At 41.3% G+C, this 16,212-nt stretch overlaps 1 protein-coding gene across 3 annotated transcripts in view; it reads right to left on the bottom strand.

The window, feature by feature from the left end:
- Nucleotides 1–16,212, bottom strand: part of znrf3 (zinc and ring finger 3) — a 233,834-nt gene that overhangs the window by 113,493 nt on the left and 104,129 nt on the right. For all 3 annotated transcript variants that reach the window (XM_048556634.2, XM_048556635.2, XM_059655099.1), the window contains exon 2: nucleotides 8,455–8,580. In XM_048556634.2, coding sequence (XP_048412591.2) covers nucleotides 8,455–8,580 — 126 coding nt within the window. The remainder of the gene's footprint in view (nucleotides 1–8,454; nucleotides 8,581–16,212) is intronic.

Here is a 16,212-nt window from a genome sequence, read left to right as displayed (position 1 = left end):
TTTCCCTCCGCACATGCTGCCAAACCTGCTGAGTATTTCCAGCAGTTATTTCAGTGCCAGGAGCAGATGTGACAACTCTGGCTGAAGGCCTCTTGGCCTTTGGGTACAAGATACAATTATGCTCGCCATATTCCAATCTATACAATTCTGCAAAGCCAGTGGAATACCTCAGGAAGTGACAGGTGACATTTTTCTCCCTATTACCATTACACGACTGAGGTTACAACCCTCACACAAGGCAGCACGTCAGTACATTTCCTCATGTATGCAGGCAAGTGGTGGTCCAGTCACCACTAGAATATATTCATTAAACTGGCCTGGGCTTCAGAGTTGCACAGCAATTCATTGTATCCTGAGAAAGACAAAGTCATAATTTAAATCCCTTGAACTGCAAATACACACAACAGGCAGGTGTTTGATGTGCCTGAATATCAGAAATTAAATAAGTGCCTACTCATCACTTCTCCATTATCGCATCTGGTGACAGACAAACACAATGCCAATTCAATGTTTGAAAAATGTTTGTAATAAAAACACTGCACTCTTATATAATGAGCTTAACATTCTTTGTATCAAGCTATTCCAGTACAGTCACTGGCCACAGTTTGGAAATAAAAACCTTTTATTTTATACCATTGGGCCATATTAAACCTAGACAGGGCATATGGATCCCCTCAAGTGTCAAAACACACACCCATTCTCACTCAGTTAACATCTGCCACCAAGAATACTTTCTAAAGAGCAAATAAGACACATGACGACTGAAAAACGTCAACGCCACTCGCATGTGATTGTAAAACAAGCACAGACTTTGCACTCCCCAGTTGATGAGCGATCAGAGTTTGATCCCGATTGTGAATGGGTTAACCTCAGTTCAAATTCTACAATTTGACACAGTCTCGGCACACCTGAACTAGTGATGTCTAAATCATGAAAAAAAAATCAGATGTTGTGTGTTTGGGGAATTTGCAGAAATGCATGGTTAATATGATGCTGATGCAGGTCAGGATTGGGCTTCAAGAAAGTCTAATGTTAACTTTTAACTTTATTCCTTTATTTTTCTGCTTATACTAAGAACAACGATACTGCTTTACTTTTAAACTTGTTTCTGTGGACCTAAATTTTATACGTAGGTACCTTCATACCTAAGACTGCACTGTGCGTACACTTTTCACAGGACTCCTGTACTTGGTACAGATTAAATCAAATCAGTTGGGAAAGACAGTGCAGGGACACAGCAGATCTTGAAGATCCCTATCATGGGCTATGGCACAGTGAAGTCTGACCAATTGGCAGGTTGGGAAAACCAGCTAATAACTGTGGAATGCCAAAGTACCTATTCCAAAAGGTCACGTGGGGAACCATACACATTTATAAGGCTGAATTTGATAACTGTCTTTTGCTTTATTCATTCACAAGCACCATTTATTGCCCATCCCTAATTGCGCAGAGGGCAGTTAAGAGTCAACCACATTGCTGTGGGTCTGGAGTCACATGTAGGCCAGACCAGATAAGGATGGCAGTCTCCTACCCTAAAAAGGACATTAGTGAACTAGATAGGTTTTTCCGACAATTGACAATGGATTTGTGGTCATCATCAAACACTTAATTCCAGACATTTATTGAATTTGGATTCTACCAACTGCCGTGGCGGGATTCGAATCCAGGTCCCAGAATGTTATCTGGGTCTCAGAGTTAACAATCCAGCAATAATACAACTAGGCCATCACCTACCCCCATTCTCGAGGGTGGCTGAGGAAGTGGGTGACATCACTTTCTTTTTGCAAATTTCAACATAATTCCAATGAAATTTAAAACAAGCAGTTTGGGTGGGAAATACTCATGATCACTCAGCTGGGGATACATTTCCACAGCAAAATCTGCTGTCAAGTAATAATATGATTGGTAGCAGTGGGCTACAATGTCAAACTATCCTGTCCATATCTATTTCCAACAACATAACACTACTGCGAGCACATAGGTGTTTTTTCATGTTGAAATTTGACTTGCGAATGTTTCACGGAGCTTTGGTTTCATTTTACTCGGAGGTAAATGTACCGGCATGTTCATGGTTAGCTTGCATGGATGGTTACAGAGGAATTAGGGATATTTTCTTTATTGTACCAGAAATAGTGCCAGGTTTTTACATTCACCTCATATTGAAAGTTCACATTAGTGACCGATAATGTGCTTGCATGTCTGTAGGACATTGTCATAACAACAGGTTAAGGCTGGCCCTTCATTTATTGCATTGTAAAGAATTCAGAGTGCGGGTAATTAAAATGTTGTAGGTGAGCCCTGTAAAAGGACCAAAATCCTGGGATGAATCCATATGTAGACAGTACTGACACCGGTCTTTAGCTAAGTCAGTTCCTTATGTTGACTGACTGCTCCCACCATAGCCATAATGTGAGGCTATTCCCAAGTCACTCTTTGCCACTGCTTCTCACCTTCTGTCCTCCTTTGGATCCTCCTTCCTCCAAACTCTCAATGTCCCCACCCCACTCCAATGAACCACCCTTGCTGGTCATGAATATCCATGCAAGTGAAATGTTTTACAGGAGCTAAACAGAACAAAGCCTGCACAGACCGACCTTACATTAGACCATTCCAATATCAGTAATGAGATCTGACTTTAATATGCCAATGTCACCCCAGCTTTAGCAGTTAATCTGCAGGATTTACAGGTCTCCACGTCCTCAATATTTTCCAAAAATGAAAATAAGCCAGGGAATAGAGGGGCTATTTACAAAGGATGAAAGTTCTGCAATTCATTGTTACATCAACATCTTGGCCTTCTTAAGACAGACACACAGAGATGTGGAGACCAAATGCTTGAGCCAGACCACTGACAGTACTGACCATCACTGCTATCATGTCTCACACATGTGGAATAAAATCCTTGTAGCCCACACATTACTTTGGATGATATTCAGGGACAAACTTTCATAATATTTCCACATTTGCCAATGATAATCTCTGCTAAATTGGTTGGTTTTTGAATAATTCAATTCCCTGAGTCAAACAGTGAACAAACATCTTACTAAAGGATTAAGGATATCTGCTATCATCTCAGTCAAGTCATCTTCAGTTTAAAAAGAGGACCATTTCTAATGTATACAAACTATCCAAACCCTCATGAAGTTATCAGACCACTTTCCAAGATCAGAACCCAAATGTGTGTTTTTTTCAAAAAAAAGACAGCCACATGCAAAATAATGCCGACAATTTCAGAGATGGATTTGTCTGCATGGTGAAACAAGTCTTAAAAAAAATTATCATCTTTGAAATGAACCTTAAATCATATGATTGGCCTAGTTACATCATGGTTTTTCTTTTCTTAAGCTATACATAGCTTCTGTGTTGCAAAGGGGTCTCTAAGTAATGATTGATACGTTGGTACTGTATTGATATAAGAAGCTCTGCCTGATCCTCAAAGCCAGATGTTGGAATAGACTTTATTGTACTCTGCAGCTTTAGCAAATGGAAATTACCTTTAGATTACTGTATGGTGAAAGATGCCTTCTGAATAGGGGATTCACAAGTCTCTCAAATTCTCCTCTATAACATAGGTTTGTCACCAATTTTCTTGCTCGCATTGTCCATATTAGCCCATTAAAAGAGACTGAGATGAGGTGCAGATAAAAAAATAACAATCTCATTTGTTTTACCATTTAGGCCTCAATAATAAAAGCAGTGCAGGCATGATGGGCCAAATAACCTCCTTCTACAGTGTAATAATTCTGAGATACATAGTGTACACATACATAAATCAAACTCCCTTTATCACACAACATTAAGAGGAGGCAATGGCTTAATGGTATTATTGCTCAACTATTAATCTAGAAGCTCAGCTAATGCCCTGGGGAACCTGGGTTCAAATCCCACTATGTTTCATTGTTATCTTTAATAAACAAATAAACAAACTACAAATGACTGTTAACCATTGTTTATTGGTTCACTAACGTCCATTAGGAAAGCGAGTATGCCATCCATGCCTGGCCTACATGAGACTCTGGGAAATTAGCAATGGCGAATAAATATAAAAATATAAAACAAAAAATTACCTATCCCTAATTGTCCTGACATCTGTTATTGTTGTGTGTCTGGAGTTATACATATCCCAGACAAGTTACTTCCTCCCATAAACGATATTAGTGAACTAGATGTATTGTTACAATAATCGACAATAGTTGTATAGACATCTGTAGACTAGCTTATAATTCCAGATATTTTATGGAATTGAAATTTCACCATCTGCCATGGTGGGATTCAAAACCATGTCCATAGAACAAAAGCTGGTGTTTTGCATTACCAGGCCAGTAGACATGTTGAATAGATTTAAGACTGGGTTTGGCAGATTTCTGCTCCCTCAGAAAATCAAGGAACAGGGGGACTAGACGGGCAAATGGAGTTGGAGCCTAAAATCGTGCATTCCCACAGTGAATGATGGAGGAGGCTCGTTCGTGTTGAATGGTTGACTCCTGCTCCTCTTCTTGTGATCTTATGCTGTTACAAGATCTCCCTGGTGTCCTTGCTCATGCTTATCACTCAACTAATGGCATCAAAACAAGATAATCTGGGCCATACCACTTTGCTGAGTTTGAATTGTTTCCAATAGTGATCAGACTTCAAGTGTACTTTTCTGGCCTCAGCACACATGGACTGCCTTGTGGTTGTGACAGATCCTGTTTAAATGCAAGCTCTTTTCTCTTGCTTTCTGGAAATATTTGCTCTCTATTCAATGAAAATGGTGACTCTTGGTTCAGTACCAGATCCAAAAGTCCAACATCTCACGCAAATCACCAAGGTTTGCGTGGTTATAAGTGACTACAGGCAATCTGACTTCAGGTGCCATCATAGCAGCCCTCAACCCTGAGGCCCTCAGATGTCAACACACAGGGATCTTTGCCTGCCAATCCAGTATGAATACTGTTTTCTGAGGTGCTGAGACGACCACATCATTCCTTATAATACTCATACACTTGTCTAACAAAACTTTGACAAGGATAGAGCATATTTAAGATTTGCGCATTATCAATGCACTTACAATCAATGGGTTTAGCTGCACCTTCACACTTTGAGGTTGAACACTGGGAGTATTTTCAGGGAAGCTGTGTACATTTACTGCAAGATGAAGCCCCAAACAGAAGACAGAATGGAATACTGTCTCCTCAAATTTATTTTGTTGAAGTTCAAACAAATTGAAATGTGGGGATTAAGGCTCTTTGAAGTCTGTCAGTTTACAGAGTACAGTTGAATTGGGGCTGCACTTTAATTGAATCTGAATGTTGCCAAGCTCTGTGTAATAGACAATCAACATGGTTTTAATTCCGACCCATTCTGCGCTCTCTACATGATCTGCATACAAATTCCTCCTGACTGGCTTCCTAGGCACTCAGCATTTATTGAGTTTAGAAACACAAAGATTATATTTCTACAACGCAAACATGTAGTACATATAAATACTTAATTTTTTGACAGCCATTTTATGCAACTCCCAAAACAACAAGCAATCTTGAACCAACATTCAATCCTTTTGGAAGGCGCTTTCTATTCATAGAACTGCATTTCCATTGCATGAAACATACATAAACTTGGTTGGGCAAGTTCCTCAGGCACGTTTTAATCAATAGTTCTAGGCAGCTGGGAACTAAAAAATGCAAGCACTTAGAAAATTGTGGATAAAAATGTAAGATGGCTATACTGATACAGTTTCAGAGAGATAGAGACAGAGACAGAGTGTGTGAGACAATGTGAGTTACGTGTGTGTGACTGACTGACAGACAGACAGTGAGAGAGAGAGGGAGATAGACAATGTGTATGTCAGAGTATATTAATGAGAGTCTGTAAGCGCGGAGAGAGAGTGCGTGACGGGGGAAGCGCGTGAGGGCGTGACAGTGGGGAGAAGCATGACAAAGGGGGGAGCACGTGAGTGAGGGGGGAGTGCATGACGAGAGGTGTGTGAGTGTGCAACAGAAGGGGCGCTTGCATGTGTGACAGCTGAGTGAGAGAGTGAGTGTCTGTCTGAGTGTGAGTTCAACTGTGAGTGCATGAGTGAAGTGAGCATGTGAGAGCCTGTGAGAGTATGAGCGTGTGTGCGTACGTGTGTGTGCCTGTGTGCCAGAGATAGAAAGAGAGAGACTCATATAATGGAGCTCATCCACAAAACAATAAGAAAAAAAAAAGAGAACACAGAGAAAGAAGTGCTTTGAACTTTTCATTGTGGTGACAGTAGGGGGTGACAGGGATCCAGGGAGATGCAGGAGATACTACAAGAAAAGGAAAGAATCAAACACCAGAAGTGGCCAGCGATTGAGGGGTAGTGTAGGGGAGTAAATAGGGTTACGTAGAGCATACAGCACATGACTTGTAGTGAACGTCTGCTAACCTGACATGTTAAGTCTGTTTCTCTGTCCCAGATGCTGCCAGGTTTCCTGGGTATTACCAGAATCTGCTGTTTTTAATGCATGAATGAGCCATTTAGTCTAACTAGTCTATGCTAATGCTGTGCTCCACGCATACCTGCCTCATTCCTTGTGCTCAATCTCTTCTCCTTGGCTTAGTATCATTTTCATTCCTTTACATCGAGTCAGTGGTGTCTTAACTTGCATTTAGGATTTGGACTTATGAATGACAATGATCCTAATTCTTGAACCTTGCTTTTAACAATGAGCAAGAAATGATTAACCTTGACCCTACTCTCAAGCTGTCTGTTTTTCATCAATAGACTAACTATCCATCTATTTATCCACATTCCCTAATTTCTGTCAGGATTCTGCAATCTGGACTTTTTATTGGAGTCCTTTGGAAAATCCAAGTATTTGGGATAGGCTCTGAGATAGAGTCTAAAGAATTATATCAGTTGGTTACACATAGATTAATTTAGATAATATGGTCGGCATGGACGAATTGGACCAAAGGGTCCGTTTCCATCTGTACATCTCCATGACTTAGCCTTTGGAATCAAGGCATCATTACCTGCTGTCTCATCTTCTTTTAGCAGAAAGACCAACATCTTTCTCACCACTGATGGCAAGTGCATTGGTCCCAGATTCAGCTCCATATTCCTTTGAGCATATATCTATAGGAGCAATGCCAGCCGTCTGCCAGTTGGCTGGGGAATGACCCTCTTTTCTAAACAACCTCTTTATATGGGTAAACTGACACCTCTAAGAATTACTAGAAAGATAGTCAGGTGACATAAAAGAGTATGAAATGAATGAGACGGGAGAGTAAAAAAAGACCATCAGCATGAAAATGAAACCAGAATTTGTGCATCCAAAATTTGCAGAACAGAAACGGGTCATTTGGCTCAACTTGGTAGCTCTGATGCTGTTGTTGCCCCACCAAAATGTTCACGATGGCTGACATAAGGACATCACTTGGGATAGAATTGCAATGGCAGCATCTTTTTCTCTCTCTGTCTTCTCATTCTCTCCAAATGCCCTTTCATGACCAATTATACTCCTTCACTGTTATGAGTATTTTCCTGTCTTCTGTGAGAAAGTATCCTCACCTGTGAATCACACCAATAGAATTTCTGCAGAATGAGTCATGTAGGAAAAATAAAACGGGCAAAAAAAACTGAAGGTCAGAATAAAAGGGAAAAAAGGTTAGGGGAGGAAGCAGAGAAATTGAATATAGGGCCTTATTCTATAATCTGTTTGTTTCATACATCCTCAATGGTGTGAACCTCTGATCTTTTACTTATAAATTCTGTGTCTGATACCACCTCCCGCACTAACACCTGAAGAAGGACTGAAGCTCCAAGAGCTTATATTGTCAAATAAACCTGTTGGACTATAACCTGGAGTCATGTGATTTTTGACCTTGTCCACACCAGTCCAACACTGGCATCTCCACACTAGCTGGTGTAGGAATTGAACCCATGTCATTGGCTTCACTCTGTATGACAAACCTGCCATCCAGACAACTGAACTAACACCACTGCTGGTAACAGAAAACTTGATGGGTATAATTTACTGGCCATGTGTCACACTTTTGTTTCTAAGAGGTAAGAATCATGACTAAAATGGCAGAATGGACATTGAATATACATCTGTTAAAAGGATGCAGAGATGGTCATCCCAACTTCATGAAATTAATTCATGGAGGGTTTCATCACATGAACTTTCCCTTCAACTGTCCTGACGACTCCAGAAACTTCTCATCGCAGATTCCATATATTTATAAAGAATAAACAATGGCAGGAAAAAAATGCATAATTTATCTTTTATCTTCAATTCCGAGAAACTCCGATCAGTCCGGGAGGGTTGTCGAGCAAATATCCTGGTGAATCTATAAACAGTATCCAAAAGCTAGTGAACCACTGGATCAAGTTTAAGTTTAAGCAATAGCCACTGCTTACTCGTTTAGTTTGGAGATCCATGGAAATTTCAGCACAGGATTTTTATGCACACTCAGGCTTCACGCAGTGTTTCCCTGCCTTACCTTGCCAAGCACAGTGAGACAGGGTTTGGGATCCAGTTCTGGTTGTTCCAGCTTCACCACTCCTACCCATCCGTATTCATATAGGTCCTCCTCATCATTGTTGTTGCATAGTCCCAACGGGTGCATCTGGAAGAGTCATGATCAACAGGAGGTTAAATGCTGCAAGATTATGTTCACTTCATTTGTTTTTTGAACATGTTTTGTAACCTTATTTAAGCATTATGAGCAGACTAAACAACAGTACTACGCATCTTTAGCCAGATTCCACAGCATTCTGAAGCCAAGACTCCCTGGTCCTAGTAAAACTTGGTTTGTGTGTCTGTCCTATTATAATACAATGTATAATTTTGTTGAAAGTTTGGAAGGGTTGCCGACTTTAGACGGGAGGAATATGGTTTCAGAGGGCTGTGAACTCTATCCCAGAGAGCCATGAAGGCTGAGCTACGGAGCTTACTCGAGGATAAGACAGAGAGGATTCTTGAACTACCCGAGTTTGAAGGGTCATGGGTTACAGTCAGGAAAATGGAGTTGAGGCCAATATTGGAAAACCTATTCTCTCATTGAATGGGAGACTCAAGAGATTATAGTATCTACCCCTGTTGTTGCCATATCATTCCGTCGACAGAGACAGACATTCCTCTTCATTTACCATCACTATTATTCATTACAACAGATCCTTCGCAGTCCATTCTTCCCCAAAGTATTCCGAGGAAGGTTCACTCGAACCGAAACATTAATTTTGACTTCTCTCGATAGCTGCTGCAAGACCTGCTGAGCTTTTCCAGCAACTTCTGTTTTTGCCTTCCCAAAGTATCATCTGTCTCAGCAGCTGCTAATTCACTTCCATTGATAGCGGGCAAAAGGCAAGATCATTCTATGGTTAGTAACATGAATACATTTTACTTCCTAATGACCTGTCAATCAGGGCAGCTACTGTTCCAAAAAGCTGGCTGGACCCAAGGTGAATGGTTCTTTGGAGGGAGAACCAGAACATTGTCCATCTCCTCCTCTGTCCACCTCACCTCCTGTTAACCCCAGTCAACTTTCTTTCATATCAAGCATCACAGAAGGATCAAGTCAGCCCATAACTGCAAACCACACATAAACAAAGGCTTTGAAAACGGGTTTCAGGAGAAAAACCACATGTTAAAACGTTGGGAGTTTGGAGAAGTGGGAGCTGCATAGTAAGAGAAAGAGGAGATAAATCCAGATCTGCAAATTCTTATCGCTGAATAAAAATTGTTAAAATATTTTGTCAGATGGTGCAACATTTTACGCAAGCCCAAAGCCCAAATGTTCATCAATGCAAGCGTGTCTGAGGTCAAATGGCAACACTTCTTTAATTAGTTTTGGCGCAGGAAAAGACCACCTTATCCCATTTCTCTTCCAAAAAATACATACCATTAATTAATAATTAACAACATGCCAGGGTGCGTACTATTGCTCTTCACCTCCCACCAATCCCCAATACACCCAACCTCCATGTCTTCTCCCATGTTTGCTATGGATATATTCATACTATAGGGTAGAACGTGCTGTACATATTGACAGCAAGCACATAACTACAAAGTGAGATGGAGAGTCTGTCCAAAGATAATTGTATATCACAAAAATTTAACTGCACAATGAGGGCATTATTCTGAAGGGAGTTACTGTGAAGACATCCACAATCTAAAGTTCAGTGACAGTTTGTTGAAAAAAGGTACAACTTCTCTGGACCACACCTCCTCTCTAATCATTCCACCCTTGGTTCCCCCTCCCACGTCCTTTACCAGGATCTCGTTTATCACCAACATACAGTTTCAGAATTACAAGTCTTCAGTTAATCATTCATCATTTGTAAGCCTGAACAGTAAGTATGAAAGCAAATAACCCTGTATTCATCACCAACCTTTATGCAGGAATCATTTCCACCAGGGTCACTGCTATGACAACAGTCAGAGTTAGAAGCCAAACTGTTTCACCAATTCCAAAGCCCAATTTCCACCAGGGTCGTGGAGAACTATTGCAATCTGAAACAGCACTTTGTCAACAAATCCTGCAGGGGAGCTTTAATTAACTAGGTTTGGGAGCTCTCTCCCAAGGATTTACAATAGTATTCAGTGATTTAGGGGTGAAACCAGGCATAACCACCTGGGACAATCCCCAGGTTCCAAGCAGGACTTCTGCTCACCCACACATAGAAATCCTGGGAGATTTTTGCCTGTGGAAAATAAAACGTTCATAGTTATTGCTACATACTCAGAGAAAGACAACCTGCGATGAGTTTGACCTGAGGGTCATCATGCCTCAGGTGAGAGGCAAGATTGAGAAGGTGCACCCTTTGTAGTAACCTCAACCAGTCCAGGAATGGAACTGTTGGCGCCACTTTGCATCACAAACCGATTACACAGACAACTGCACTAGCCACCCCGCCCCACACACAACACTCCAAGGAAAGAAGCGAAGGCCCTCTCTCCATATTTTGTATTCAGCCTGGATAAGCAAACCATAATTTTTAATCAAACAGTAACGTCATCGATATCTTGCAATCATTGAAACAGATAAATGACACATACATATGTTCTAGTTATATATACAGATTGCACAATGATTAGCCCTTGTCTCAGTACCACTCTCACCTTTGCGTCAGAAGGTGCGTGGGTTCAAACTCCACTCCAGAAACTTAAGTACAAACCTCGAGGCCGACAACCCCGTACAGCCACGAGTAAGTGCTATACTGTCAAAGACATCAAGTTGGAGTGTAAAAAAACAAGACTCCACCAACATATTAGGGATATAAAAGATCTCACAATACTGTTTAGACAAGATGCCTGGCTCAATGTCCACTCAAATAGTTTTCCATAAGTGAACATTATTGAAACAGACTGTATAGTCATTATCATGTTGTTTGTGGCAGCATGGGGTGTGCAAATTAGCTGCCTCCTTTTCCACATGATCATAGCAACTGCATTTTCAAAAAAGAACTTCACTGGCTGTCATGCAGAGTCCCGAGGTTGTGCAAAGTGCTATTTGACTGCCAATCTTTGCTGCATTTCAATCATGCTGAAATAGACATAAATTAACAATACATACTGTAGGAGATTTTTAAAAAAGTCTCACTGGTATTTAATAAGTAACTTCAACATTGCACCAGGGACCTACATGTCTTTGCAGGTCACTAGCATGCAGGCACAGCAAGCAATCCCTAAGGCAAAATGTTACAGAACATAGAACATTACAGCACAGTACAGGCCCTTTGGCCCTCGATGTTGTGCCGACCCGTCATACCGATCTCAAGCCCATCTAACCTACACTATTCCATGTACATCCATATGCTTATCCAATGACGACTTAAATGTACCTAAAGTTGGCGAATCTACTACCGTTGCAGGCAAAGCGTTCCATTCCTTTACTACTCTCTGAGTAAAAAAACCACCTCTGACATCTGTCCTATATCTTTCACCCCTCAATTTAAAGCTATGCCCTCTCGTGCTCGCCGTCACCATCCTAGGAAAAAGGCTCTCCCTATCCACCCTATCTAACCCTCTGATTATCCTCAGCAGCAAGATCATTTACCTACAGGAACAAAGATATATGTTCATACTGCACCTGAAGTATTGAGTGAGATCCTGAGGAAGGGGATGCTTGCCATAAAAGAAGTGGATTGGAAGTTCATCAGACTGAGCCTGTATTCTCCAGGGTATAAGCGTCAATTTCATGTAAACCTACAGGACTTTTGAGGGGATGGATGGAGTAGATGCAGAAAGAATGTTCCCTTGGCTGTGGGATCTACCAGGGGACACAGTCTCAGAATAGCCATTTAGCAATCAGATGAGGAGTCCCATAGAATCCTTAAGTGTGGAAGCTGGGCATTCAGCCCATTGAGTCCACACCAAGAGCTTCTGACCTGGGCCCACCACATAGCTGTAACCCAGCATTTCCCACGGCTTATCCACCAAGGCCGCACATCCCTGGACACCACGGGTGATTTTATCACGGTCAACGCACCTAGCCTGCAAATCTTTGGACTGTGGGAGGAAGTCCACGCTGACATGGGAAGAATGTGCAAACTCTACACAGACAGTCACCCAAGGGTGGAATGGAATTCATGTCCCTGATGCTGTGAGGCAGCAGTGCTAACCACTGAGCCGCCCTTCGCTTCTTCACTCAGGAGTGAATCTTTTAAATTCTCTGGCAGAGGGGCCTGTGGAAGCTCTGGGCATTGAGTTAAATGATCATGCATGAACTAGAATGGTGGATCAAGATCAAGGGGCAGAATGGCCTACTTCCATCCTTATGTTCCTATACTCCTGCAAGATTCTTGATCACCTCAAATTGTTCACGTTTTCACTGCTAAGGACAGAGTTCTGTAACCTTCAGCACTTCATGATAACCATTCCGCATGCAGACACAACAGCCTGCCTTACAAAGACAAAACTCAACACTGAGCTGTGGGACGATGCTTCATAGTAATGAGCAGTGACCATTTCACCGTTATCCTGGTCTGAAGTGCTAGCAACATTACTGCACGTTGTCTGAAGAAAATAAAACTAAAACACCACACGGAAACCAGATAAAGCACAGGAACAAAAAGAATGCTGCCTTCTTCTGGCTGCTGTAATTATGTTTACCTTTGTCGTAACTTCATAGAATTTGTTGACAACACAGCCATGCACTATAGTATATCAAAGGACGAATGATTTTCTGATAGTTATTAAATATGGCTTATGAAGGCAGACAAAGAGGATATTGTCTATTTAACCACAGAATGTAACAATACTGCAGCCACCTCTAATAACGCTCGACTTTGGTCACAAAGCAGGGTTTGTGTGAGCCACTTCGAATACAGCACTGGTCAACAGCTTCACTTATTAAACCTGCCCTAATGGGCTCCCTCAAAAAAAATGTCCTCAACAATGATTGCCTCAAATCCTAAATATTTTGAGTGTACATTAGCTGCTCAGTGTTGGGGCTAAATGATGGTTAAAACTGTCCCTGCCACTATTTCAAATAAAGAGAGCTCTGCTCAGTGTCCTGGTCAATTTGTTTCCCTTCCCGGCCTCAATCAACATCACTGAAACATTGTCTGAGCTGGTCATTATTATTGTGATAATGCTGTACACATATAGCCTACCACATTTGGTTCTGGTGAAGGCATAAAAAGGATAGCATGGAATGGTTGGGCTAAATAGCTGGTGTAACACACCTTACCTACCTCCTGCACATTAATGGTGATTGCACTTCGAAAGCATTTTATTGGCTGTAAGGTGCTTTAAGGCAGCCTGGGGTTATGAAAGCTGCTACGTAAATGCAAGATGTTTTCTTTATTTAAACAAGGCGTGGAACTCCATCCTCTCACGTGACCCTGCCTAATTACACAAAATAAAGCCTCTCCTAAGATGTCGCACTTACGGCACAGTACTGAAGCCTTGAATCCAATGCTTTGTTGCACAAACAAATCTTTAAAAACCACAAATTGCACCATTGCCTTTCAAATTGGTTCAGGTAAAAACACAGTTTCAAAACCTGGATTGTTCTCCCTGTTGAGAACAAACATCCCCATCTGTTTGAATAAAATCATGGCAAATCGCGGGCTGAAACAATCTGGGAGTTGCTCCTGCTTATGCCTATGGGAATCACATGCTGCAAAACCACTGCTGACTTAACTTCAGATCTACTGCGCTCGCTTAAGCAAAAAGGGAAATTTCCTCCACCTCACATTTCCTCTACTCAGTCCTGAGCTGTGACCAGGGAGGACACACAATTACTTCCTCTGTTACACAGTGAAGCAGACATCCACAGGCTGAGTACCCAAGAATTTTGAGCCAGCTGCAGCTTATCCAAAGCTCGCGCATGTGTCAGGGGAACGGAACTTGGTGAGGTGAACTTGCAGACAGCCAGTAGAGACACAATGAGCCAAGTGGCTTTCTTCTGTGCGGTAACTATTCAGTGATTCCATGAAAGTTTGAGAGGAAGGATTTGATGACCATGTAAATAACAGATAAAGCTTTTCACACGTGAACTCAGTGAAGTTAATCCATCGGTTGCTTATATGAGTTGAGCTTTTGCATTGGTCATGACACCACACTGAACTCTCATGGCTATGAGCTTAGTGCAATGAGTAAATCTAGGAATATCCGTATAGACTAGAGCTATGCTATGTTTATTCAATATTTTCTTAACCATGATTACTTACTCAAGTAAGTTATAACAATCAAAGTAACAGGTATTAATTTTAAGCTGCAATAGAAACAAACTGTTGATATTTAAACAATGTCTAAATTATTTTCACTGGAGAAGTAGACCTATAGAGGAAAAAGTGTGCCTTTATACCCGAAACGTCAGCTTTTGTGGTCCTGAGATGCTGCTTGGCCTGCTGTGTTCATCCAGCCCCACATTTTATTACCTTTCATATTCCTTGATAGTTATAGGCAACAATGGCTAGGTCAGCGTTTATTACCCAGTCCCAATCACTTTGGAGACGAGGGAGGTGCCTGCCTTCTTGAACTCCTACAGAGCTTAGAATCATTTTTCTCGGTGATGGCAGTATATGGGTTTGGATGAACCTTTGTGAGTTACTGCACTGCATCCTGCCAATGATATACACTGCTGCTACAGTGTACTGGAGGTGAAGGGACTGAATGTTGAAGGTGTTGGATGGAGTGACAATCAAACGGGAGCTTGGGTAAAGTCTCTCAAGCATTATTACATCTTACTCTGGATATATGGCTTGTTGATGGCAGTTTTGGGAAGACAGGAGGTGAGTTACCTGCTGCAATATTTGCTAGTTTTTGTGGAAAGAACAGGGGTAGAATTAGATATTTATTTATAATTGTTGACTGGATCACTGGAAGAACCCCCCTGCTGTTCTTTCAATTGTGCCATGGATCTTGTAAGAGAGATCAAAATCTTTCACAAGGAAGGATGGCTCTGTTGTCTCCGGCAAAGGATTGTCGCCCTGCCCTCAGGATCTGTCTGAGAATCATTCTGATTTCTGCTTTCAGTATAATCTCAATAACCTCCAAATTAAATAAGATTGCAATAGTTCTGATGAAAACTGATTAATAATTCAAACAATAACATGTGTCTTTTTTGGATTTTGAGGAATTCTGTAGATGTAGCCTCAAAGGCCACCCTGCCACAGCTGCATTTTAAATGAGGAGTGTTCCTTATCATTAACTTAAAATACTTCTATCTCCTTCTATTTGATTGTCTTCAAAATCTCAGAAATTGCCCGTTAGTCTCTGCAAGTATACTCTGCAACTTTTCTGCCATGAAATGAATATTCCGTCCCTCGCTGCGTCTACCGCCATTGTGTTTTATGGAGCTTGCTTATGACAATGGTGTCACTGGTTTTGAAGGATAAATGCTCCTTTTCACCCTTGTCTTTCCCAGCCTGAAACTTTGGACTGTCTTTTTAAAAAGTTTCTCTCATGTCAGATTTTTAACTTTACACAGAGTTTCAAACTACCCTCACAGGTCCTTCTTCTTGAAGGAATCTTGTATTTCTCAAATTTTTAAATCTCTTCCGAGCTCTCGCTATTTTATCCTGCACCTCCTACCAGCTGTGAGGTGAAGGTTTTCTTCTGAAATGCTGTTTTCCCCCCTGCTGCTGACTTAATTTACATGCTTGTGGGTTAAAAGTAATGCTTTTAAAGTCTTTTGTCTTCTGAGTAGGTTTTTTTTCTTCGATTAAATAGAATTTTTCCGCTGTGGTCACTTTAAATCAATGACGCTCACCACCGATCATCATGGTGTATGCACTGTGGAAACAAA

This window comes from Stegostoma tigrinum, chromosome 26 (assembly GCF_030684315.1).
Source record: "Stegostoma tigrinum isolate sSteTig4 chromosome 26, sSteTig4.hap1, whole genome shotgun sequence".
Lineage (NCBI taxonomy): Eukaryota > Metazoa > Chordata > Chondrichthyes > Orectolobiformes > Stegostomatidae > Stegostoma > Stegostoma tigrinum.
The sequence above is the reverse complement of the archived record's forward strand: the minus strand, read 5'-3'. Positions and strand labels throughout refer to the sequence as shown.